This window comes from Moschus berezovskii, chromosome 8 (genome assembly GCF_049115385.1).
Source record: "Moschus berezovskii isolate FMDL1 chromosome 8, NW_MosBer_1.0, whole genome shotgun sequence".
In the NCBI taxonomy this organism is placed as follows: Eukaryota; Metazoa; Chordata; class Mammalia; order Artiodactyla; family Moschidae; genus Moschus; species Moschus berezovskii.
In genome coordinates, this window is record NC_142467.1 from 109,988,914 (window position 1) to 110,015,980 (window position 27,067).

Genomic DNA, 27,067 nt, shown 5'->3' on the forward strand with positions numbered 1-27,067 from the left:
CCATGAGTTACCCAAGTCAACGGTCTACAAGACGGTGGACCAGTTCCCACGTCCTAAGCACAGAGCCAATTCCTCTTGAGAGATGAGAATACTTGCTTTAATAGCATTCAGTGAGTCCTAATGAAGTCAGTCACAGATAGGAGCGAGAGATCTGGTGGCTGGGACCTACCGGACACTCCCCAGAGATGCACAGCCCCAGACGATGCTGGGAGAGGGAAAGAGACGTACATTACTGCCCTCCCTGTGACTGGGAAAGCATGCGATGACCTCCAGGCAATTAGTTGAGATCAAAAGTGATCTGTGTCTCTTCCTGATCTGAGCATTTTATTGCCCACATGAGAGCCTTCGGAGATCTCTCCTGGCTGGCATGGGAACCAGCAACCAGGCTGCTCTGTCGCCCAGGTCCTGAGTGAAAATGAGACCTGAGTCCGATGCCAATTCACACTGAAGACACAGTGTGAGCGAGAAATCAAGCTTTGTTGTTGTAAGCTGTCGGGGCATGGAGCTGGTCTGCTTCCGCAGCACAGTCTCGCCCACCCCAAATGACACAGAAGGGGCAAAGGAAGGGGACATGGCATCTGTATCTCACCCGAGCAGGTCAGCCCAAAACCCTCCAGGGGAGCGCTGCCTCCAGAAAACCTTGAGAAGCCACAGCTCTGGAGGAGGAAGCAAGTCAAAGACTCTCCTTCCCAGGGAAGGAGCTCTGGGTGGAGTGAGAAGGAGGGGATGGGTCTGATTTGCTGCTTGAGTTTGGGCCCCATTGAGCTTAGGATTGCCACTCCAGTCCTGACCACAAGGGCCACTGATCACCACCCGATCAAGGATGGCTGCAGAGCCCCTACGGGAGGGGGACCCCCCAGCTCCACAAAGCCCAAGACGCTCAGTCATGTCCAGGCTTTGCGAGCCCCACGGACTGTAGCCCACCAGGCTCCTTATTCATGGAGTTCTCCAGGCAAGAATACTGGAGTGGGTTAGCCATTCCCTTCTCCAGGGGTGGAACTGGGCTTTCGTGCATTGCAGGCAGATTCTTTACCATCTTATCCACCAGGAAAGCCCGGAGTCTTGCTAAGCCACCTCCAGCAGAAGGGCCTTGTTCCCTTCAGGGCCATGTCTCTTAGCCCAAACATCAGGGGATCGAACTCCTGGTTGGTTACAGTTACTTTTGCCTGCGTTCTTCTGATAACAACAGCCCAAGCTCCCTCTGGTAAAATATCTCCTCTGTTAATCTGGGTCTGATCTCGGGCTCAGGGGCGGGAGAGGTCAAGCCCAGAAAACCCCGCCTAGCACCTTCCCAGCACCATGATGGTTGGGGCCAAGGGGTTGGAAAGGTGTGTGACTATGAGCGTCCCCCAGGGCAGAGAAGTCCAGGGGAGGAAGAAAGCAGAACAGACAGAGCGTGGCCTGGAGTGGAGAGAGCTTGATTCCCAGTGTCCTCACACCACCACATGGCTTACCCAGGCCCGAAGCCAGCTGCCCACAGGCCTGTTTATTATCTCCTGCTACATAATGGTGACTTCAACCATGAAATTAAAAGACACTTACGCCTTTGAAGAAAAGCTATGACAAACCTAGACAGACTATTAAAAAGCAGAGACATCACTTTGCCAACAAAGATCCATATAGTCAAAGCTACGTTTTTTTTTTTCCCAGCAGTCATGTACAGATGTGAGAGTTGGAACATAAAGAAAGCTGAGAGCTGAAGAATTCATGCTTTCGAACTGTGGTGCTGGAGAAAACTCTTGAGAGTCCCTTGGACTGCAAGAAGATCAAACCAGTCAATCCTAAAGGAAATCAACCCTGAATATTCATTGGAAGAACTGATGTTGAAGCTGAAACTCCAATACTTTGGCCACCTGATGTGAAGAGCCAACTCATTCGAAAAGACTGATGCAGGGAAAGATTGAGGGCAGGAGGAAAAGGGGTCAACAGAGGATGAGATGGCTGAATGGCATCACTGACTCAATGGACATGAGTTTGAGCAAACTCCAGGATATAGCGAAGGACAGGGAAGCCTGGCTTGCTGCAGCCCGTGGGGTCGCAGAGTTGGATACAACTTAGCGACTTAGCAAATAACAATGAATAACAATAACGTAATGAGTTACTTCCAAACTTTATGATCTGAAAAGTTTGGAAATCTGAAAATAGTTTCCTTGGTGGCTCAGATAGTAAAGAATCAGCCTGCAATGCAGGAAACCCTGGTTCCATCCCTGGGTCGGGAACATCCCCTGGAGAAGGGAATGGCTACTCACTCCAGTATCCTTGCCTGGAGAATTCCACGGACAGAGGAGCCCAGTGGGCTACAGTCCATGGGGGTCACAAAGAGTTAGACACAAGTGAGTGATTAACACACACACATGATCTGAAAAACCCCAAACACTTGTTATCTCATGGTTTCTGGGCTAGGAAGCCAAAGGCAATCCAGGGGGCCCCTCTACACAAGGTTCTCCCGTGAGACTTCTGGCAGCTGGGACTGGAGCTGCAACCTCAGCTGAAGGCTCCCCTGGGTGGGACACACTCCCACACTCACGTGGTTACTGGCAGGATCCAGTTCCTCACGTGCTACTGGACCTAAGGCTCCTTGCCACCTCACATGGACCTCGCCACAGAGCAGGCACCCAGGGCAGCTTGCTTCCCCCAGCATGAGTGACCTGAGAGCACACATCTGAGACACAAGCCATAGTCCAGTTAGAGGCAAATCTCGGTCCTGCCCTCGCCTGCAGGGAAAGGGCCACACCAGGGAGCGACCACCGAGATGTGGGCTCACAGGGGCCATCCTAGCACCTGCTTGCAGCAGAGGTGTGTCTCCTGTATGTTGTCAGGAAAGTCCGCCCATGAAAGTCAACTGGAGTTGAGCTCCTGTCACTTGCAGCTGAAAGACCACGAGCAGTGGACTTCGTCCTTGGAGACGCGTGGGAAGCCCAGTCGAGTGCACTGGCTGGTTGGTTGGAGGGTTCAGCTAGTGTGTCCAGCACCAGTGGGAGAGAAGCTCTAGCCACATTTTTGAAGAGAAGTCAAGAGTCCCAAATAGAAAGACACATGGTGTCAGGGCCAGAGAACAGGAGTAAGGGAATGGAGTTGGAGACAGGGCCAAAGGCTGAAATGAGGTGAGAACAAGCAGTCTGGGGGCTCAGAAAGAGGCCTGACTGCTCAGGGAGTGGGCTCATTGGAAGTGATGGGTGGGTATTGCAAACCCAATACCCACAGGCCAAGGCTGGTGATGTGAGTCAGTGAGGCAGGTTGGCTCAAAGAACAGCAAATCTGTCTTTTGTTTGACAGTTTAGAAGGTTACAGAAGAATATTTCCCTGTTATGATAAAGAAGTTGGGGTGATAAGGAGTGGCAAGAACTGGCAAAACAAGGAGCCCATGCCCCGATGCAGGGGCAACAATAGTCAGCCCCAGCTCCATGGGCATGGCATGCAAGAACAGAGCCCAGAGCTGTCGCCAAACTGACCTCTCAGGCCAGTCTTTACATTTTACAAAGAAGTGTGTGTGTGTGTGTGTGTGTGTAAGTTACTTGGTCATGTCTGACTCTTTGCGACCCCATGGATTACCCGCCAGGATCCTCTTTCCAAGGAGTTTTCTAGGCAAGAATACGGGAGGGGGTTGCCATTCCCTTCTCCAGGGGATCTTCCTGACCCAGGGATCAAACCTGGGTCTCCTGCATTGCAGGCAGATCCTTTACCATCTGAGAAGCCCACAAAGAAGTTCTGTGGACCAAAGAAAACACATCCCTCATGTCACCAGGTAAGGAACCCTGGCATGAAGGCCCTTCCAGGCTGGACCCAACACTGGCATGCTGGTGAGCGCCTCCTGCCTCCCAGACACCAGGCCCTTGGATTCAGCCCAGGTTCTAGCCCCTCTCAGCAGCCACCATGATCTCACTGCTGTGGCAGGATAATTTACTGAAGTATTGATTTGCATTTTGTTCTTGCCTTGTCTTCCCTTCCTCTACTCCAAGAAGCAGCCCATCACTTCTGTTTTCCAGGCCCACTGGGGTCTGTGCTGCAGGACCCAGAGCAGAAGCTGTCTGGGGCTCTCTCCCTGCTTTTGGGTTCCGAGGAGACTACCCAAGGGGAGGGGCAGAAAGAAGGGCTAGGAGGGGTTCCACCAGGACGAGGTGGCCCTGAAGAGGCAGATCACAAAAAAGCAGCGGCCATGTGCTGGGCCCTGGGAACTTGCAGCCCAGATGGGGCCTGGAGGCCTGGAGTAAGGTGACGTCAGCGTCTGACATCCAGGCTGGAGCTGCTTGGACTTTCTGTTTCTTTGCCCACGTCCCAATTCTCCCAGGGCTCTGGCCTTTCTCATGGAATTAAGGGCTGGTATCCTCATCCTTGCTGGTCTGGAGCGCTCAGGAGGGTGCAGTGTGCCTCGTGCTGTGCGGCAGGTGCCAGACCCGTGTGCATTTTAGAAAGAGCTGAGTCAGTGAGGAGAGAGGATGCAGTCAGGACCGTGAGGTGGCAGAAGACGAGCAAGCCAGCTGGCAGGGAAGGAAGCACGGTTTCTGGCCGTGGAGCTTGTGGAGGAGGCACGGGAGAGGACCTCACACTCGCATGCAAAGGGAGAGTCTGCAGTGCCCTGGGACATAGGCCAGAGATCATCTTTTCGGGCCCAGGTTTCCTCCTTGGTAAAAGTTCAGCAATTTTCCTTTGGGGAGCTCTGCTGCTTCTCAGGTGCAGCTCCTGGGGGAATAGTTTAGAGCCAGCTGGGGATTCAAGTAAGGTCAATGGATCATAGGCTGAAAAGAATCAAAGCACCAGGTGAAGTAGGCTTGCCCAGAGGCAACTCCCACCCCCAAACAAAACAACCACCCATGAGTTTGTAGGCAGAAGACTGCATCCCAGACTCAACCCTTCCTTGGCCTACTTCTCCCCCTTCTTGAGAGCTGCCAGCCTTCCCATAGGTTCTGCCTGCCTTGAAGGGCTCTTCACAGAAGGAGCTGTCCAGGCAGAGGGCCCAGGAGGGCGGTCTGGGCACCCAGAAGGGTCACTGGGGCTCTGGTGGGATCTCCCCGCACTGCTCTGCCACCTGAATCACACTCACAGCCCTCCAAGCTTTTGCCACGCATCATGCAGCACATGGACTGTAGTCCTATCCAAGCAAGGACAGGAGACATGTCTATCTTTATTTCAGAAGTGATGGCGATCCCGCCGTCTTTCCGTGCCTCCATAATAGTGTGTGTGACTGTCCGGGCTGATGCTCTGAAGAATATCAACATCGCTGAAAAGAAAGGCAAACGCCAGGTGCCCATTAGGCCATGCTCCAAAGTCATCGACGGGCTTCTAACTGTGATGATGAAGGATGGTCACTTTGGCAAATTCTACATCACCGAGGATCACAGAGCTGGGAAAGTTATGCGCTTCACAGGCAGGCTGAATAAGTCTGGAGCGATCAGCCTCAGATTTGATGTGCACCTCAAAGGTCTAGAAAAACGGCAGAATAACCTGCACCCACCCCGTCAGCTTGGTCTCACTGTCCTAACAACCTCCGCGGGCATCAAAGACCACGAAGAAGCGATACGAAAGCACACAGGAGGAAACAAACCTTTGGATTCTTTTTCTAGGGATGTAATACATACAAATAAAGTGCCTCAGAGGGGCGCCTGGAAGCCAGGCCACCTCTGAAGGTGTCCTGTCTGCGGGGCCATACCTCCCTACGCAGGCAGGACAGGAAAGGAAGGGCGAGAGCCTAGGTGGCCACCAGGTGGCGCTGCTGCCGCGGGAACAGCAGCGGGAGCCTCGTGCGCCCGGGTCAAAGGGCAGCTGCTCCCGAGACGCCGGCCCGGCTCAAGCGGAACCGCGGAGGCCCCAGCCAGCCTCTGGGGTCCCGCATTAAACAAATCAATTAAGATTTCTGCAGAAAGTTCCGTCCCAATCTCTGCTCTCTGACATCTCCACTGTTTGCTCTAGAATGAGCTGAATTATTTATGCTCTTACCTCCTTTAGTCAAGGAGACAGGAGAAAAGTGGGACCAGCAGCGCGGAGGCTCCGCAGGTTCCAGATGTATCAGAGAATCCCTCAGATCACCAACCCCACACACCAAGGCACCTGCCAGTGATGGTGGGGCTCCCCAGGCGGCTCGGGGCCCTGGGGGTGGGAGCCTGCTCCGCTGTCATCGGCCCTGTGCCCCTGGACGTGTCCCCTACTTCACTGTCCCGGGCGCCCCCTCCCCAACCGCAGCGTTCAGCTGGGCTCAGCTTCCTTCCGCCACGGCGATCAGCATCTTCAATATTCTCATCCAGCGGGAGCTGACCGAAACTCTCAACTGCTCTGACCCCAGAGGGTCCCCCCCCCCGCCCCCCGCCACCCCGCAAACCCGCCCTCCCAAAGAAGCACAACACAGGACCGCGTGCACAGAGTGGAGCCCAGACCTGCTGGGTTCAAGACAGCAGAGCTCCTTCTCAACCTTGGCACTGCTAAAATGCAAGGCAGGTAATTCTCTGCGGTGGGGGCCGCTCTGCGCACTGCACAATGTTGAGGAGCATCCTGACTTCTTCCTGCTAGATGCCATGAGCATCCCCAACGTGGGGGGCTGCAGACTCACCCTCTGAGGGGAACCCTGCCATGGGAAACCCCCAAGGGGAGGAAACCCCCAAGGGGAGCAAACCCAAGGAGCCCTGTGGTAAAACAGCCCGACCCAGCCTCCCTGACTTGCTCCCTGGAGTGTGACTTCGGCAGTCCTCACCTGTCGCATCGGCGGGAGTAGGGTGGGTTGGGTGGTGAGGTAAGTGCCCCAGAGAGCCGCTGTGAGGATGGGGTGAGGTGAGTGAAGTCACACAAGGGGCTGCAGACAGGACCCAACCCAAAGAGGGCACGGCAGGCCAAAACTTGCAGGAAGCCTCGCTCCTGTTGCCATTGCTAGCGTGCGCTCACCTTACAAGGGACCCTAAGGCTCAGTGATGGTAAATGACTCACAAGGACCAACAGGGGCCAGAATTAACACCAAGCTGGGGTCTTTGCCAGGCTGCTCTGGGGTGAGTACCTGGAGCTCAAACCTCACCACAGGCACAATCCCAACACCAGTGAGGGCTAGAAGGCGTGATCCATATTTCTGTGCTCAGGACTCCCGGATCATCAAGGCACATTCCAGACATTCTCCCAGACAGAGGCTGGGAATCTATTCCCAGAGAAAGCCAAGCTGCCAGCTCAAGACTCAAGTGAACCTTCCCAGCTCAAGCCTGTAGGGCACATCTGCCTCCACTGCTTTCTGTTCTCTGGACGCTGGAGACTCTGGCTCAGGAGATGGGCCACAATGGCCAGGGGCTGGGCACCAGGCCCGGTGCCAAGTGGCTGGGGGTTAGGACCCAGACTCTGAGGAAACCAGGGGGCTGTCCCTGAGATGTTCTGAATCCCCTACACAGCCCCCATACAGTCAGGGAAGCAGAGGTCCATATCAGGTCAGCAATGGCCTGGAATATGCAGGAAGAGGGCGGTGACACCGGCCCCTTGAACGCTGAGCCCTGCCCCAGCATTTTCTTCTCTTGCCTTCCCCTGAGAGACTCACAGTCAGAATTTCTCCGACCCTTCTGCTCTAATGCTGAAAAATTCCTAGGAGCGTTCCATACTTTGTCTTGACCTGGTCTTTCACAACAAGATACCTTATGTTCTTTGATTGTCCCCAAGTCTCTGATTTCCATTTGCTTTGATTTTCATCATCTTAGGAAATATTTAAAATGAGAACAGTTCAGTAGCTTTGGTTCCTTCTCAAAAAAATCAATTGAAAAGCCAGTTGCTATGCAACCCTCAAGCGTTGCTGATGTTCTGCTCCCTGGCTGATGGCATATTGTATAAAATAAGATAATCTCTTTTCTTCTGCTGAGTTTTTTTTTTTTTAAGAAATGGAGAAAAATGTTGTTTTAGGAAAAACTTGAGATAACTCAGAGGCTCCTCATAAGCTGGAAGACAAACAACATGTCCTTTGCACAAGTACTCCTGATTTCATCCCCAGCGGGGCCTCGGTGGGGCCTGGGGTCAGGTGCAAGGGGAGCAGAGGGCAGGAAAGCTGGTCTACTTCCATCACAGTTTGGAATGAGTAGCAGAATCTGAATACCCAGGCCACTTTCTGCCCCAAGTCTGGGTCTCGGTTTCACTGCTCCCAGGCCCACCCCCTTACCCTGACTCCGCAGACCTTGGAAGACATAGCTCAGGGCCCTCTCGTGGCAGGGGTCAGCCTGCAGTCCCCTTGGCCTTTCTGTGCTTCAAGCCTTGCAGGGACAGGGCCTCACTCACTGTCAGGAAGCATGTGGCTCCTTTAAGAGCAGCTCATCGGAATCCATTCTCCTTGGGAGCCAAACTCTATTTGTGACTCTCGTCCAGAAGCCCTTCCTGGCTTTTCCTGCAACAAGCAGAGCTCACTCCCTCCACACGAATGCCAGCCAGGCAGTCCCCTCCGATCACCCCACCCAGGGCACCCGGTGTCTATCTCCTTCATGGTGCTCACCACGCTGAAACGACCTTGTTTACTGGTAAACTCACGGGAAGCTGGTGCCCCAGGCCTGGGGGCAGGCACATCCCAGGATCCATCTGCCCAAGAGATGGGTCCTCCCACTTCCTGAGGCCCCTGAGAGCCCTGGAAACAGGGCTTTACCCCCAGCACTCTGCCAAGTGGAGTCTGTGGCTGGTGGACACAAACTGTTATCGCCCACAATGAGGTAAGTACAGAAATGGGAAACTTTCATAGCAGTTTGATGGACTGACTTTATGTCTATGGAATTTAATAATAAAAAGTCGAGGCTGGTATTCATGGATAATCGGTTTTGTCACATTTCCCTTTTCCAGTTATTCTTTTTAAATGTACTTAACAGAAATATTGGTCAGTGGTGTGACCTCCGGCTCTGAGGCGTTCTGTTTGTCTGGCCTGGCATCCTTGGCCCTGGCACCTACTCTCCAGGAACTGTGACAGTCAGACTGTTCGATTGCTTCAGGTCCATGGAGTGACCCCTCCTTTCCCAAGGGTGTTGCCCCTGAGCTAAACGTCCCACACAGTCCCTGGGCTCCTGTGCGAGGTGTGCCCGCTCCAGAGCCCCAGCCCCTCTGCATCCACTGCCTGTCCAGCAGTGGCCTCCCCAGATGTGGTTGGCCAGCCATGTCCCCCTGACTTGACTCTCCTACCACCACCCTCCCAGCCTGTGTTTCTGCAGCATGTCCTCCCCGTGGAAACTGAGATCCCCACCTTGGACCCCACTTGCCTCTTACAATCCCGCAACTTGCTGAGGAGGCCCGAGTCTGGCCCTATAACTCTCTGGAACCCTGCAGGACACACAGGCTCTGAGGGGCGCAGCCTCCCCAGTGGCTTCCTGAGAATAGCAGGGGTACGGAGGTGGGCCCAGGCCAGGGGGCAGCAGCATTGCAGGCTTGGGGGCTGGGGACGGACACAGGGATCTAACTCTACATCCTGGCATGTCTCTATCCTGACACGTCTGAACTCCGTGGCAGAGGTCTGAGTCTGCTCAGCTGTGCCCTGCTGGGGTACAGCGGGTGCAGTCTGCACTCTGCCGAAAGCACACATCGAGCCCCAGTTTCTCCCTTCCCGTCACCTCACCACCACGGATTCCTAGCTTCCCAGCAGGAAGTCAGGGAGGTGAGCGGGGACCTCAGCCCCCCTGCGCCCTCTCACTTCTCACTGCATCGGTCCTGGTCTCGCTGGAGCCGTCCCACTGCCCAGGTGGGCTGTGGCCACCTTCTCGTTGGCCAGGGGCTCTGGTCAGCCCCATGGCCCGCCCTCCGCACATCATCCCAAGAAAGAGGAGGCTGTAGCGCCACAAGGGGGCCCATGCCCACTCCCCGACCCTCACTTTGCCTGTAGGGGACTCTGAGGGTATCAGCACGGCCCAGGCAAAGCAGAACCCCTCCCGACAAGGTGGAACGTAAGGAGCAGAGGCCAGACTGGCCGTGGCCACAAGGGCGGGCCCTGCAACACCTCAGTATCCGACCTTACCTGCAGGCAAGGCCACACACTGGTGGAAGCCTGCATCCCCCTCTAGCCGAGATGGCTTGTCCGAAGTTTCCGTCACACTCAGGTGACAGAGGTCCCAAGCCCAGGCACAGGAAAGGTGAGAATACCCACAGGGCGTAAGAACACAGATGCCTCTCCGCTACCTCCAAGCCATCACAGAGAAGAGGTGCCAAGTAAAGCGTGAAGGCCTTTCTGCATCCTCCTTCAAATCAGAAATAAAATGTTGGACACGACACTTGTGGCATGCCACTAGAGACCCCTCCCCAGGTGCTAGCGCTCAGTTAAACAGAAATACTTGGACTCTCTCATTTTTAAACTATTGCTTTTAAAAAAATAAACAATTTTTCCATAGTTAAAAATGTGCTATAAGTGTATAAAAGAAACCCTCAAGTATAAAAGAAACATCCTTATCATGATACATTAAGAAAATTCAGCAAAGTAGAAAGAAGAAAATAAAAATCCATGACCTACTACCCAGAGATAAGTACTGTTCACATTTTATGTATTCCTTAAGTCCCTACTGTGTATATATTTGTACACAAAAGCGAGATCATAATACTGGAAGCTTATATCCTTCTTTCCCCAAAAGCAAACCGACTTGACTTTATGATGTAACCATTTCCCAAAGCCCTTACACATGCTTTGAAAATGGAATTTATTGCCAGTCTAATAATTCACCATTGAAAAAGCAAGAGAGTTCCAGAAAAACATTTACTTCTGCTTTATTGACTATGCCAAAGCCTTTGACTGTGTAGATCACAATAAACTGTGGAACATTCTGAAAGAGAGGGGAATACCAGACCACCTGACCTGCCTCTTGAGAAACCTGTATGCAGGTCAGGAAGCAACAGTTAGAACTGGACATGGAACAACAGACTGGTTCCAAATAGGAAAAGGAGTACGTCAAGGCTGTATATTGTCACCCTGCTTATTTAACTTATATGCAGAGTACATCATGAGGAACGCTGGGCTGGAAGAAGCACAAGCTGGAATCAAGATTGTAGGGAGAAATATCAGTAACCTCAGATATGCAGATGACACCACCCTTATGACAGAAAGTGAAGAGGAACTCAAAAGCCTCTTGATGAAAGTGAAAGAGGAGAGTGAAAAAGTTGGCTTGAAGCTCAACATTCAGAAAACAAAGATCTTGGCATCTGGTCCCATCACTTCATGGGAAATAGATGGGGAAACAGTGTCAGACTTAATTTTTTAGGGGTCCAAAATCACTGCGGATGCTGACTGCAACCATGAAATGAAAAGACGCTTGCTCCTTGGAAGGAAAGTTATGACCAACCTAGATAGCATATTAAAAAGCAGAAACATTACTTTGCCAACAAAGGTCCGTCTAGTCAAGCCTATGGTTTTTCCTGTGGTCATGTATGGATGTGAGAGTTGGACTGTGAAGAAAGCTGATTGCCGAAGAATTGATGGTTTTGAACTGTGGTGTTGGAGAAGACTCTTGAGAGTCCCTTAGACTGCAAGGAGATGCAACCAGTCCATTCTGAAGGAGATCAATCCTGGGTGTTCATTGGAAGGACTGATGCTAAAGCTGAAACTCCAGTATTTTGACCACCTGATGTGAAGAGATGCCTCATTTGAAAAGACCCTGATGCTGGGAAAGGTTAAAGGTGGGAGGAGAAGAGGACGACAGAGAATGAGATGGCTGGATGGCATCACCGACTCAATGGACATGGGTTTGAGTGAACTCCGGGAGTTGGTGATGGACAGGGAGGCCTGGCATGCTGAGGTTCATGGGGTCGCGGAGAGTCGGGCACGACTGAGCGACGGAACTGAACTGAATAACCCACCACAGAGACATGCTGTAATTTATGTGACTAGACCCTTACTGGCAGACAGCTTAGACTGTTGCCATTTGTTTACACTTAGCAATAAGGCCTAAAAGACCTTTGGCTTAGGCCTAAAACTTCAGGCACAGGTCTGCTGACTGCATTGGAACAGAACCATAGAAACGAATGAATGACTGGGGGCAAACATGAAGAACATTTTAAAGGGAAGGGACCAAGTGTCACACTTCCTTCTAGAAATGCGTACACATTTACACTCGAAAATGGAAGAGTGTACTGCTACATTCACCCAAACCAGCAGTAAATCTATCTTTTTAATCTTAACACAGCTGATGCTTTTAAAATGGTAAATCATTTTATTTACTTGATTAATGGTGAAGCTCAATATTTTCTCTTTTTTGCAACTTGTATTTTTTCTTTAGTTAATTGCTTATGTTGACTGCAAAGTCTATTTTTCCTAGGACTCATATTTTTCTATATTGCAAATGCTTTTCCTCATTGTGGTTTGCCTTTTGACGGCGTTTTTTGACAATTTTATATTTTAAGTATTCAAATATATCTGTCTTCCCCTTTACAATCCTTTCTATTGTATTTTCGCTTAGGAAGCCCTTGATAATGAGTATTTTCTTCTTGATTTGTATGATTTAAATAGCTGAATTAATTTTATTGGTATATATTTATCATCTTATATATTTAATTTACTATTTATCATATATTTATTCTAACACTTAATAACCATTCCATTTATATTATCACATTTTATTTATGAGAGGTATTTTCAGAGTTACATATTTTATTCAGTTGATCTGTTAACATTTATGCAAATATAGTATGATTTTACTTAGTTTTGCTTTACAAGGTGCTTGTAGTAAATCCTTTTTATCTGATTGGCTTTCAAGGTTTTCCAGCCATTCTTGAATGTTTATGCTTGTAGATGAATCTCAGAATCATTTCAACACATTTCCAGTTATTAATCTAGGAAACAATCACCATTACTACAATGCCCAGCGTCCCCATAGGAACAGCATGTGTTGTATGTTTATTTTTTTCCTATCATTGGAAGGACTGATGCTAAAGCTGAAGCTCCAATACTTTGGCCACTTCATGCGAAGAGTTGACTCACTGGAAAAGACTCTGATGCTGGGAAGGATTGGGGGCAGGAGGAGACGGGGACGACAGAGGATGAGATGGCTGGATGGCATCACCGACTCTATGGACATGAGTTTGAGTGAACTCCGGGAGTTGGTGCTGGACAGGGAGGTCTGGCGTGCTGTGATTCATGGGGTCGCGGAGAGTCGGACACGACTGAGCGACAGAACTGAACTGAACTGAACTGATCATTGTGCTCAGTCGCTCAGTCGTGTCCGACTCTTTGTGACCCCGTGGACTGTGGCCCGCCAGGCTCCTCTGTCCATGGGATTCTCCAGGCCAGAATACTGGAGTGGGCCCCATGCCCTCCTCCAAGGGATCTTCCCAACCCAGGGATCGTACCCAAGTCTCCCACATTGCAGGTGGATTCTTTACTGTCTGTGCCACCAGGGAAGCCCAAGAATACTGGACTGGGTAGCCTATCCCTTCTCCAGGGGATCTTCCCAACCCAGGGATCAAACTGGGGTCTCCTTCATTGCAGGCAGATTCTTTACCAGCTGAGCTACCACGGAAATCCCATTAACAGTGTGCAATTTTCTTCCTATATGTAGGTCTTACATTGTCTTGTTAGGACTAGGCCAGATATTTTATATTTTTGGTTACTATCCTAAACGAAACTTTTCTTTCCCTGTTATCTTTACTACCAGGGCATTGTAGGGCTTCCCAGGTGGCACTAATGGTAAAGAACCCACCTGTCAATGCAGGTAGAGATGACGGTTGGATCCCTGGGTCAGGGAGACCCCCTGGAAGACGGCATGGCAACCCATTCAATATTCTTGCCTAGAGAATCCCATAGACAGAGGAGCCTGGTGGGCTACAGTCCATGGGGTTGCAAAGAGTCAGACACGACTGAAGCGACTTAGCATGCAGTCACACACACACCAGGGCATTGTGAGTTTACACAGAAATTATTGGGCTTTGTGTAATTATCTTATATTTGGCCATGTCACTAAACTCCTTTCTTAACCCTAAAAGTTTACCAATGGATTTTTTTGAGTTTTCCAGGCACATGCTAAGCTAAGTCACTTCAGTTGTGTCCGACTCTGTGCGACCCCATAGATGGCAGCCAACCAGGCTCCCCCATCCCTGGGATTCTCCAGGCAGGAACACTGGAGTGGGTTGCCATTTCCTTCTCCAGGCACATAAGTATCAGCAAACAATTGTAATATTATCTCCTCTCCTTGGATACTCGGTTCATGTCATATGATATTATGGCAGAAAGTGAAGGAGTAAAGAGCCTCTTGATGAAAATGAAAGAGGAGAGTGAAAAAGTTGGCTTAAAGCTCAACATTCAGAAAACTAAGATCATGGCATCCAGTCCCATCACTTCATGGGAAATAGATGGGGAAACAGCGGAAACAGTGTCAGAATTTATTTTCTTGGGCTCCAAAATCACTGCAGATGCTGACTGCAGCCATGAAATTAAGCCATGCTTACTCCTTGGAAGGAAAGTTATGACCAACCTAGATAGTATATTAAAAAGCAGAGACATCACTTTGCCAACAAAGGTCCGTCTAGTCAAGGCTATGGTTTTTCCAGTGGTCATGTATGGATGTGAGAGTTGGACTATAAAGAAAGCTGAGCACAGAAGAATTGATGGTTTTGAACTGTGGTGCTGGAGAAGACTCTTGAGAGTCCCTTGGACTGCAAGGAGATCCAACCTGTCCATTCTAGAGGAGATCAATCCTGGGTGTTCTTTGGAAGGACTGATGTTGAAGCTGAAACTGTAGTAGTTTGACCACCTGATGCGAAGAGTTGACACATTTGAAAAGACCCTGATGCTGGTAAAGGTTGAAGGCAGGAGGAGAAGGGGACGACAGAGAATGAGATGGCTGGATGGCATCACTGACTCGATGGACATGAGTTTGAGTGAACTCCGGGAGTTGGTGATGGACAGGGAGGCCTGGCGTGCTGTGGTTCATGGGATCGCAAAGAGTCGGACACGACTGAGCAACTGAACTGAACTGAGAATTTCCAAAACCTCAGTAACAAAGTTATATGTCTCTTTCTTGTTGCCCATTTTACTGTAATTGTTTCATAAGGGCAGCATTTCCCAGAGCAAATTCTGTAGGACGTTTATTCCATAAGGAAAAGGGTTCTGTTGAGAAAGAATTTTGAGAAACCATCTGTATTGATCTACCTCTTGGAGATTCACTGTGCACATTTTCATAGTAAAGTCTCAGAAATTTTGTTGTCAGAAATACGTGTTTTACTTTGTCGTATAGGCCTTTCCCAGAGTCATTTGACCATGGAACCCCTCTATTCTCCTATGTAAACATCTAAGAACATCCTAAGAATTAGCAATGCAGAACACTTTTAGGGACAATGTGCTTCTTTTTCTACCTTTAAATAAAATTTGGGTTGTGATGTTACCATCTGTTACCAGTTCTCACCCTCTCAGCTCCCAAGGAGCTGATCACGCTCCTTGCCCTGCTGGTGCCTTCAGCAGGGGCTCCTGGGCTTTGTCATGTGCCCCAGACTTGGGGTGCTTCCCTGTGCACCCCACCCATGCCTCTGCAAAGGATGCACACCTCTGCTCTCCAGGCTTCAGCCCTGCATGCCCATGTCTCCCTGGCTATCTCTCCTGGAACGGCACGAGGCACCCCAGACCCGACACATCCGCTCTGAGTTCGCTGCCTGTCTCCCCGACGTGCACGCCCCCACCTGTGCTCTCCAGCTCAGGGGCCGCCTCATCGCCTGCCAGGCGGCCCAGGGCACGGGCTCAGTGTCCTGCCACCTTCATCCACGCAGCACCCCTCCCCTCCCGTCTGGCCTCCTAAAATTCTCTCCCTTCTCCATCCACCCTGTGGCGATGGTCCCAGGACAGCCCACGACTGTCCTCCCTTTGATGCTGCCCACTTTCTCCTAAGCCACCACTCCCACGGCCATTCTGCACACTGAAGCCCGGGGATCTTCTTAGAAATGCAAATTGGATCATGTTACTCTCCTGCTAGAAACTGCCCTAGTGAGAAAACCAACCCCCTTGGCAGGAGGTGCAGAGCCCTCAGGCTGCGCTCCTTCCAGCCAGCTTCTTCAGCACCAGCCTCTGCTGTCTTCCCATCTTGCACTGTCCCCTTAAGTGAAATCCAGCTGCCCCCTTTTCCCCCACAGGCTGCTCTCTTCCTGCCTTTAACTTGAGACATCCCTGTGCTGGTTCTTCCCTGTTTTCACGCCCTCCCTGTGGCTGAACGGTCACTGCCTCCAGTCATCTCCCTTGACCACTAAGTAAGGATTGCCTGCCCCACCTTTCCCCTGCCAAGTCTCTGAGCCCCCAGTTATAACTGTCTCCTTGTCTGCACCTCCACTCCAGAGCAGCCCCTGAGGTCTGGGATCACGACAGTGAAACACGACAGCGCTTGATGCACAAAAACTCTCACAAAGTGCTTGTCAGATGATGAGTTTTGTCCTTAGGCGAATGGAGGTGACAAATTATATGACCAGACTTTCTGATATTAAACAATCGTCACCTTCCTAATAAACCCTATTTAATCATGAGGGGAATTTCTCTTTATGCATTGTTGAATGAAAGGCTTAAAGCCTCAGGATTTTTACATCTATTTTTAGAAGTGAAGCAGGTCTGTACTTTGTCTTAGATACGCTGCCTTTGGCAACTTTGCATGCAGGAATCATACTGGCCTGCAAGAGAAACTGGGTGGATTTTAGAACATATACATATTCTGAAATTGTTTATATGATATTGCTTTCAGTTCAGTTCAATTCAGTTCCGTCGCTCAGTCATGTTCGACTCTTTGCGACCCCATGAATCACAGCACACCAGGCCTCCCTGTCCATCACCGACATTGCTTTATCTTTGCTTAATAATTCCTTGCAAATGAATAAGAATATACTGGCAAAAACAGGTTATCTGATTCTCTATTTAGAGGTAATTTTAAGATAACTTTGAAAACAGTGAAGCACTTGAGTTCCCACATGATTATGGGGTTTCCCATTTCCCCAAGAAATCCTTAATTTCCCAGGATCTTCTGGGTCCCTGACCCAGAGTTTCTCAAAATCTTCCCTTCAGGTTTTCTACTGGTTTCTACCAGGTTTCTACATGTGTGAGATACTTAAGGAAAGAAAGACAAGAAGGACCATCTTTGGGTGGGGACAACTTAGCACAAAGCCTGTTCGGAATTAGTTAAAATAACCAAGGCTTTGTCCACGGAGTAATCAGCATTGGGAAGGAGACAGACAGTTCGCAGACCAAATAAGAACCAAAACGCTGCCAGCCCTGGTAAGCAGTTCACCACACGCGACCCTCCAGTTTTTCTCTTCAGTGCCCTGGCCACTTGGTAGTTCTTCTCCTCTTCCTACCCCCTGCCCTCTGCAGAGGCAAAAAGTGGGGAGGGGGCTGGATATAACCATGCCCATCCCTCATGCTACCAGCCTCAAAGTTCCTCAGAGGCTGAAGGATGCTAATGAGGGGTCTCAGGCCAGCAAAGTGGAACCCAGCCTGAGCAGGGGGAGGGAGGGGGAGGAACAGGGAACACGCTGGTGACTGCTCTAACGGGGATGTCCCATTGGACAAGTCCCATCGGACGTTCCACTGTCCCGTGTCAGCAAACGGAGGCTGGAACTGTATCACTGGGCGTGGGTCACCCTAGCCCTACCCCACTGTGCCTGCATGCCTAGAATGTACCACTCTGCCCCAAACTGCCTGCTTACCTGCAGAGGAAGGTGTGCATGCCCCTCCTTCACAGACCACCAGTGGGTGTCAGGGTGGAGGGGTGGGAAAAAGGCCCAGGCAGAGGTCTCCCAACAGCCGTCCCCAAAGCTTTCCCTTCAGCCAGGAAAAGCACCCCACTGTGGGTTGCATTGTATGCATGCTTTCTGATCTTTTAGTTTCTGCTTCCTCTCTTTTTCCTAGACTAAATATGCCAAGGTTTCCTTTTCCCAAGGCTCGCTTCTCCATGGATCCTACTGTTACTTTCTATTTTCTACTTGATTGATTTTTGCCTTTTTTTTACTTTCCTTAGGTTTTTGCATTTGGGTAGTTGTTAGTATCTGTTCTAACTTACTGAGTTGAATACAGGGTTAACTTGTTTTCATTCGCTCAGTGTGATCTTGGAAGGCACCTGCCTCTGAATACAGCTTTGGCCACACTCCACAGGTTTTGATCTGTAGTACTCTCATTTTGATTGGTTTTCTCAATAGTCTGCAACTGAGGCTCTAACAGTATTCTTCCCAGGACATTTTTTTTTTCCAGAGAGACCGGATTTACTCTTTTTATATCCCCCTTTCCTCCATCTAGTTTTAAAGCACTGAGTATCCAAACAATTTTTGCTGTATGAAATCCACTAAAATTTTCTTTATGACCTAAAGTACATTTGTAATTGTTAAGTGTTCTATGATTCTTCAGAAGGAAGGCATATCTTTCCATAGGTATAGCAAGGGGAAAAGATAATATAACTAATTTAACTTTCAGTTCAGTTCAGTTCAGTCGCTCAGTCGTGTCCGACTCTTAGCGACCCCATGAACCACAGCACGCCAGGCCTCCCTGTCCATCACCAACTCCCGGAGTTCACTCAAACTCATGTCCATCGAGTCGGTAATGCCATCCAGCCACCTCATTCTCTGTCGTCCCTGTCTCCTCCTACCCCCAATCGCTCCCAGCATCAGAGTCTTTTCCAGTGAGTCAACTCGTCGCATGAGGTGGCCAAAGTATTGCAGTTTCAGCTTTAGCATCAGTCCTTCCAATGAACACCTAGGATTGATCTCCTCTAGAATGGTCTGGTTGGATCTCCTTGCAGTCCAAGGGACTCTCAAGAGTCTTCTCCAGCACCACAGTTCAAAAGCATCAATTCTTCAGCGATCAGTTTTCTTCACAGTCCAACTCTCACATCCATACATGACCACGGGAAAAACCATAGCCTTGACTAGACGGACCTTGGTTGGCAAAGTAATGTCTCTGCTTTTTAATATGCTATCTAGGTTGGTCATAACTTTCCTTCCAAGGAGTAAGCGTCTTTTAATTTCATGGTTGCAATCAGCATCTGCAGTGATTTTGGAGCCCAAGAAAATAAAGCCTGACACTGTTTCCACTGTTTCCCCATGTATTTCCCAAGAAGTGATGGGACCAGATGCCATGATCTTCGTTTTCTGAATGTTAAGCTTCAAGCCAACCTTTTCACTCTCCTCTTTCACTTTCATCAAGAGGCCTTTGAGTTCCTCTTCACTTTCTGCCATAAGGGTAGTGTCATCTGCATTTACCCATTATATTATTTGTGCTTCCCAGGCAACTCAGTGGTAAAGAATTCGCCTGCAATGTAGGAGACATGGGTTCAGATCCTGGGTTGGGAAGATCCCCTGGAGGAGGACATGGCAACCCACTCCAGTATTCTTGCTAGGGAAAATGGCATGGACAGAGAAGCCTGGTGGGCTATACAGTCCAAGGGGTTGCAGAGTCGGACACGACTGAGCGACTAAGCATGAGCACTGTATTATTTGAAACTCCTCGGCCTTTAAGAATGTAATCTGTTAAAGTTCTCGGAAAGGGTATGAAAGACTCCTGCAGGTAGGTTTTTGCAGATTTCCCCCTTGTTCGGACAGTCTGCTTTGGTACATTTTACGTTGGCCTTGGGACATTGAGGGACCAGGACTACTGTCCTCCGCAGCGGTCACTTGTATCACTTTAGAGGAACACACTTCCCAAGGTGGGAAAAGGGGGCTCCAGGGCCAGCGTTGCTGGGATTTGTCCAGTCACAGAGTCCTTCGTTGTCATTTCTGTACTGTAGGCCTTGTATGCTGTGTGCAGTTCACTTTCATTTTGTGAGACTAAGGCCTGCCTCTGAGCAGAGGACTTAACCCTCCACATCTTACTATGCCCGACGTGCCTCAGCTTCATCTCAGGATGACTTGACTTTATTCACACTGAGTGCGGCCAGACCACGGATTCCAGAATTTGGCTGCCAGGGTGAGAAGCGGGACTCCTAAGGAGCCAGATGCCACTGGCTGCTCACGCCACTGAACTGCTTTAAACCTCACGAATCCTTACTTGTGAAATGGGATCCTCATAGCTCCACCTCCTCCTCTGTCCTTGGATTGAGTTAATTTCATGCAAAGTGCTCCCCAGCTGCTTAGCACAGGTCTGGCTCAGTCCACACTGGCCTGGCACCACGAGGCTCTCTCCTTCCTCACCAGCTCTCCTTTCAGGTCACCCCGTTATCTTTCCGTCTGGGGGCTTCCTGACCCTGCTTGCGTAGACCTGTGCATGCTGATAGGAAAGAGGCTTCAAGTCTCACGGCAAAGGGGTGTGAGAAGGGCAAGAGGGCTGGGTGAGAACAGCAGCTCCGCGGCGTGGAAGAGGACGCAGGCTGGAGACACAGGCAGGAGCAAACTGAGGGGCGTCTCAGCCTTGTGTTTCTGCTGCTTTGAAACCAGGGCCTCGCTGACCTGGGAGGAACTGTCCCTCCCAGGGTTAACCAATTCCCAGAGTCAGTAAAGAGCTTGCTCTGAAGCATGTGCTCTTCAAATGGAAACCAACCGATGCAGAGTCCACACCCCCAGCCACCTCCTTCATCGGCGCTCACACTCCAGCCCGTTATCCCCAGAGCAAATCCCCAAGGGCCAGGTACCAGATACTCCGAGGCAGCCCTGATTCCCCAGAGCCCACTGAAATGAGTCACACTGCCCAATTCTAGGCCTGCTTACCCGTGATTAACCTGGTCCTTCCCGAGGAAACCATAATGAAGGTGCTCATCCCCACAGTTTCCCTCTTCTTCCCCAGGCCTCCCGACCAACCCTGGTGCTTCCCTGTGCAGCCCTGCAGGGCCAGAAACTGTGGGTAAAACCCAGCTTTCCCATGGCAGTCACCTCCTGAGCTGTTGGTCTCACCAAACCTGAACCCAAATTTTTAAAGAGAAAGTGAGGTTGCAAGGAGAGTAGGGGTGGCTCACAAGTTCCTTGTTTCTTACAGGAAACACAGGGCAGCTGGGGAGAGGCAAGATGGTTTTGGCCAACACAAAGGCTTTTCAAGGGGGCCTTTGCCTCACTGGAGGGCCCCATTCATCCACAGAGGTGGGGACCCTGGTGAGTCTGGAAGGCACCAGCCTGCAATGACCACTCACCTTCCCGTGGCTCAGCAGGATTATCCTCACCAGGACGACATTGATGTGGGCCCCCAAGGACTCATCGTGATAGATTTCGTTGACCTGAAAGACAACCAGGGACAGTCAGCAGAAACCGCAGGCTCACAGACCAGCCCTGGCTTCGTAAATGGCATCGCCACCAGCTCAGCCCCAGGGCAGAACCCGGGCACACCACCCCACCCCTTCCTCCTTGCCACACTTCATACTCAGGCATCACCATCAGCTCTGAACCAACCCCTTCCTTTCCCTCTGCTCCTCCTGCCCGCTTACGGCCGACCACTGAGTGGGCACTGCCCCTCTCTCCTCAGCAGCCCCGCCAACCACCCCAGGGAATCCCCACCGAGAGCCTATGCTGGGATCTGGACACTGTCCACGCTAAATGCTGGAGCCGCTAACTGCAACACAGCCTTTTCTGCCAGGGTGAAGGCAGCACAAACCCCAGGAGAAGGGGCAATCCTGGAACTGCCACTGGTAGAAATTACTCCATAGGTGCTGCCGGTGGTTGTGAAACATTATCTGTACTCATCACAGCTTGGAAAGGGGAGTCATTTTAGCTGACCACCAGATCTAATTTTTAATGTGCTAATTAAGAACAGATATTGCTGTACCACAAAGGTGCTTCCTGTGTTCTGGTTTGGGAACTACAGCTGACACAGCTGGCTTCCTTTGTATTTTATCATTTTTTACTCTCTTTTTTGGGCTTCCCATCTGCTAATAAAGGAGACAGAGAGACGTGGGATGGATCCCTGGGTTGGGAAGATCCCTTGGAGGAAGGCATGGCAACCCACTCCAGTATTCTTGGCTGGAGAAGCCCCATGGACAGAGGAGCCTGGCGGGCTACAGTCCATAGGGTCTCAAAGAGTTGGACACAATCGAAGTGACTTAGCACACATGTATTTTATTTCTTACACTTACAAACATTTGAACAGGTCCCAGTGGGCCTCACCAGAAGTCAGAGGAGTCCACGGCACAAGAAAGGTGAGGAACCTCCCCTCCCCACAGCATAGACAGCATGGCCTTCCAAAAACACTGGTTATGGTTAACCCCGGGTTCAGGGCCAACCAAGTCTCCCTCTCCCACTGACCCCACCCTCACACACTCTCAGGATCTCACCTGGAACTGTGCTCTCACTACCATCCACTTCATTCATCCACTTCCTGACCAGGCTTGTCTCTCCTGGAGGCCCAGCCTCCAGATCTCACCTGCTTCCCAGCAAGCATCAGGGTCCATTACTCCCTGAGTTCTCTGTGTATTTTCCCTGCATGTCTTGTGCAGGCCCTCCCTGCGTGCAGACCAAACCCCAGAGGCTGCTGACCTTCCCCTTGAGAGGGCAGATCCCGCCAAATACATTCCCAGAGCCCACTCTGTCATCTCAGGCCAGGGTCCTTCTCCCCCGGAATCCCAACTTTTAGAATCTCTATCTGAGCAATGGAAATTGCTACCTACAAACAATAGGAAAACCCTTCGGGAAATCTGAGAGTTAGCAAGTAAAACCGATTCATGATGGATGGGGTGGACAGGCACATGGGGCATGCTAGACAGACAGCCTGGTGATCGCCGTCACCCGTGCTGTGCGCTGAGATGGCACCAATGGGGGGCAGAGCGAATGTGCACAGAGGGGTCCTGGGACGCCTCCAGCCAGCCCTGCATGTGGCCCCTACGGGGAGCCTCCTGCCCACAAATCCCCTTTCCAATTATAATTTGTTTCTCTGCCCAGACCTGGCTTTCCTCCAGGGAAGCGATGACCGATGGCCCATAGGACAGTCACTGCAACTTGTGCATGAGTCTGGAGGGAGTGACGCTGGCCTGAGAGTCACACGCCGACTGGCATGGTGGGGCCAGCTCGCCCACGCTGGGCCTTCCCTTCCGTAAAACAAGATGGCAGTCTCAGCTCACTCTGTGAGGAATAGACTTCCACACGTACGTGATGGAATGATCCTGGTGAAGACAGCAAAGCTGTAGTTGTCACTGCTGCTAAGCCATGTCACCGTGCAGCCCCCAGGAGGCCGCAGTGGCAGGGCGCACACTCTCTAACCTGGATGTCCTTGCCCACCTCTGAGGGTCAAACCAGACCTAGACGTATTGGTCCACAGTGAGACAATAACCCTAAAAGTCAGTTTTTCTCAAGAGAGAGGTGTTTTTTTTTTCTTTGTCTGTCTCCAAAGTATCATTTTATCTCTCACAAGCAAAGCCTGGCCAATTTGGTTCACAGTTTGACCGACAGTTGTGGTGTAGAACAGAGGAAGGCGGTGACGCAGGGAGGTTCCACTGCCCCCAGGGCGGGGAGCCGGGGTGGCATGAGGGAAGACAGGGGCAGAGACGGGGTGAATGGCAAGCTTCAGTCTACAGCCTCCACTTCTGACTCCCAGGCCATGCTTCGAGTGAAGAACGGGGGCCGGGGAGAGAGGAGAAGAACAGTTCAGAGACTTGGCAAGAAGATGAAAGCACAGCGAGCTTGACCCTGCTCTCTGGGACCTGGGAGGAGACAGGGTCACATCAAGTCCCCGAAGTCTGGGTGACTTCAGATAGCTACGCCTGGGGACCCAAAGGCAGTGGCAGGGTAGCCCGCTGTTCGGAAGGGATTCAGGGCCGAGTTTACAGAATTTTCTCCTTTGATGCTCCCAAAAGCTCTTGGAGGCCAGAAGGAGGGGTGTCAAGCCCTCCTGAGAGAAGAGGAAGCTGAGGCTGGTCCCCGAGGGAGGAAGGAGATGCAGGGCTGGCCCCACCTCAGTTGATGGCCCACAGCCTGCCATCAAGGCCCTCCTGTCTCCTGGCCCCACCATTGGGGCTGAGGGTGGCCACTCTCATCTCGGGGAAGGGGTGTTACGTTCTTCTTGGACAGTGGGCGGGTCTGACCCTGACTCCTGATTCCAGACAGAAGGGGGCCAGACCCCCAGCAACTCCACCACTAGGTGTCAAGCTCTGCGAGGCAAAGCCCCACCTCCTGCTGTGTGTGAGGGCCAGGCGCTCAGGGCCAGGGGTGTCGGGTTGCTGCACAAGGCCCAGCGGTATCTTCTGAGCTGCCCACCAGCCACCAGCTCCTGGCAGTAGGGCTGGGCACCCTGCCTCTGGAGACCAACTGGGCCTCCAGGACTGCTGAGAACCTAGATAGGGCATGTCCAGAGCTTGCCCAGCAGAGAGCCAAAAAGGAAGCCAGGCCTGCTCTCGAGGTGCCCCAGCCCTGCTTGCCCTGGTGCCCTCCACTGAGGCGCGCCTTTCTCTGTTTCTCCTAGAAAGCCTCCGCCCCTCCACAGGGACACAGCTCCACACAACCTGCTTCTTTGGGAATCGGGGCTTGGAGCTGGGGGTGCCCCAGCCCCTCTCTACAGCACAGGCACCTCTTGGCAGCTGCTGGACCTTCTGGGTGGTCCCCAACCCAAATCCCCACTCCCAAGCCCTCCTGATGGCCCAGCCCCGCAGATCCCCAGCTGGTGGGAACCCCGCGGTGACCAGCTGGCGGGCATCTTCTTGCCCATCACGCCTGCAAACACGTCCCCCTCTGGCGGCCAGCTCCCAGTGCCCACACCGTGATTCATCAGGAACAGAAAGAGCAGAATGCAGGGCTTGGGGGCATGGAGGAGGCTGGCTGTGCTGAGGAGGGGGCCCTGCCCTGCCCCCAGGGCCACACCAACTTTTCAGCGGGTTGTGAAGTTGCCACAGCCCTGCAAAGCCAGCTGCACCCCATTCCCCACAGGACACTCGCAGCAGGGCCCACTGTGGCATGGAGACCCTCAGGAATGAGCCTCAGTAACAGGGACACAGGGGCAATATGTCTGCCAAGCAGAGGGCTCATGGACACGGCACAAAAAGCCACAAAGACAGAGGCAGCTTCCCAACATCTCCCGTCCAATGCCCCTTCCTCCCTGACCCCCATTCCACTTTTTCAACAGGCAGACAGGAAGCAGTTTCTTCCCGCCCCATGTCCAGCCCAACCTCCCACCCTCATGGGTCTTTCTTCATGGTGGCTGCCACTCAAAAAGATCTGACTTCCTCTTTCCTCTGCCTGAAACCCTCAATGGCTCCCCAGTGCTTTTAGGAACAGCCCTCAGCCCACAGCCTGGCACGTGGGGCCCTCTCTAAGGTGGCCCTGGCTTGCTTCTCTGAGCTCCACTTCAGCTACTTTCCTTCAGGAACCCTCTGCCTTCTCCTGCTTGTGCAATGATTCACACCTGTAATTCCCTCTCCAGCCTCTGGATTCTTGAAATACCCAGAAAAGCATTTGAAAAAGCAAAGGGCAATCAATGCGCTTCAAAGGAGGGGCGCAGTTATCACCCTGAGAGCGTCCCGCAGCCCCCGCCCCGGCCTCCCCCTACAGCGGGAAGCCGCTGCTGCCTCTCAGGTTGCCCTCCCCTTGCTCACAGTGATCCAGTCTGAGCTTCTTAAACAGGGAGTCCTACCCTCCCTTGGGGCCTTGCTGTGCCTCCGGCTTCTCGTGCTCTTCCCCCAGCACAACTATCCCCTGCTCAAAGTGCGCCCTTAAAAGTAGTTGCTCCCAGAACAGTATGGAGGGTCCTTAAAAAACTAAAAATAGAGCCACCCTATGACGCTGCACCCCCACTCCTGGGCATCTATCTGGAGAAAAATATGGCCCGAGGCAGCACTGTTCACAAGAGACAAGACATGCAAACAGCTGAAGGTCCGTAGACAGAGGAATGGATGGGAAGAGGTGGTGTATGAAGACATACACGGTGGAATGTTACTCAGCCGCTAAAAAGGGTCAAATGAGGCCATTCGCAGCAACATGGACGGACCCAGAGAACGTCATACTTAGTGAAGTAAGTCAGACCGGAGGAATATCAAAGGACAGCTCTTACATGTGCGATCTTTAAAAAAAAATGATACAAATGAACTTACGAAGCAGAAAGAGACTCACAGACTCATGGTTGCTAGGGGGAAGGAATAGTTAAGGACTTTGGGAAGGTCATGTACACACTGCTAAATTTAAAATGGATAACCAACAAAAACCTATTGTAGAGCACGTGGACTTCTGCTCAATGTTATGTGCCACCTGGATGGGAAGGGAATTGGGGGAGAATGGATCCATGTATAAGTATGGCTGAGTTCCTTCACTGTTCACCTAAAACTATCACAACATTGTTAAATGGCTACAGCCCAATACAAAAAGCTTTTGGTGTTAAAAATACATTTTATAAACAGCAGTTGCTCCCGTACTGGACTCTGCACTTGATGCGGGAGGCACCCCTCCCCCTCACTCACTGCTGTGAGTGCTGTGAGTGCTGGCAGTGCTGAGCACACAGTAGGTGCTCAGTAAACAGTTCTGAATGGGCGAATGGGCGAATAACCAGAAAATGCGGAGCAGGAGGAAACGGGCCAAAGCGTGACAGCAGCCGGGTGCACAGGGCCCTGTAACGATCGAAGGCCAGGCCAAGTGCCCCAGAGCCTGCCCGCCCTCCCTGCCCTCCTCAGGCCTCCTGTGTGCTGGGGAGAAGCTACTCACCTCTGTCCAAAGCCGCAGGGCTTCTCTGCGCAGAGAGAAGCCAACAGCTCTCTTGTTTGGGGAAATACATTGTAATGCACCTTTTGCTTATGCAAAGGTGCAGCCAAGTTTCTGTTCTGGAATAAAAATAAGAAAGGATGCAGGCTCTGCATGATAATGTAAAGGTTGGCGTTCTTTGTGGCAGACTTCTACCCTGGACACCAGGGGAGCCCTGGCAGGTGGCCTACGGCTACTGGGCAGAGGTGACCTTCTCCCCTGCCGAGGTGGAAGGACAGGGCAGGACAGAAGAGGCTGGTTCAGGCAGTGGGGCCCTGCCGGGGAAGGCAGGGGAGAGCTGCTGGTTGGGTTCTCATCCCTTATGCCCAACTGTCAGGAAAGTCACCACCTCTTCCTCCGAGCCAAGCTCTGCCAGCTAAGGCGCCTAAGCACCCAGTGAGGAGAAGGCGGGCGTGGAGGAATCTGTTGTGAGGCCTTGGAGGCAGGCACAGTCCAGCTCTGCTTTGTGGCTTCTCGGAGCCTTTGACATGACTGGGAAGAAGGTCTCTCTGAGCCCTCCAGGAGGAGCCTTGTACATCACAGTGGAGGTGGAGGTGAAGGGAGTGCTGGAGAAGCTTGG

At 51.5% G+C, this 27,067-nt stretch overlaps 1 protein-coding gene across 1 annotated transcript in view; it reads right to left on the minus strand.

The window, feature by feature from the left end:
- ADAMTS2 (ADAM metallopeptidase with thrombospondin type 1 motif 2) overlaps positions 1-27,067 on the minus strand; it is a 255,613-nt gene that overhangs the window by 59,855 nt on the left and 168,691 nt on the right. Inside the window, exon 5 of the mRNA XM_055429192.2 lies at positions 20,973-21,056. Within this exon, the coding sequence (XP_055285167.2) occupies positions 20,973-21,056 (84 nt within the window). The remainder of the gene's footprint in view (positions 1-20,972; positions 21,057-27,067) is intronic.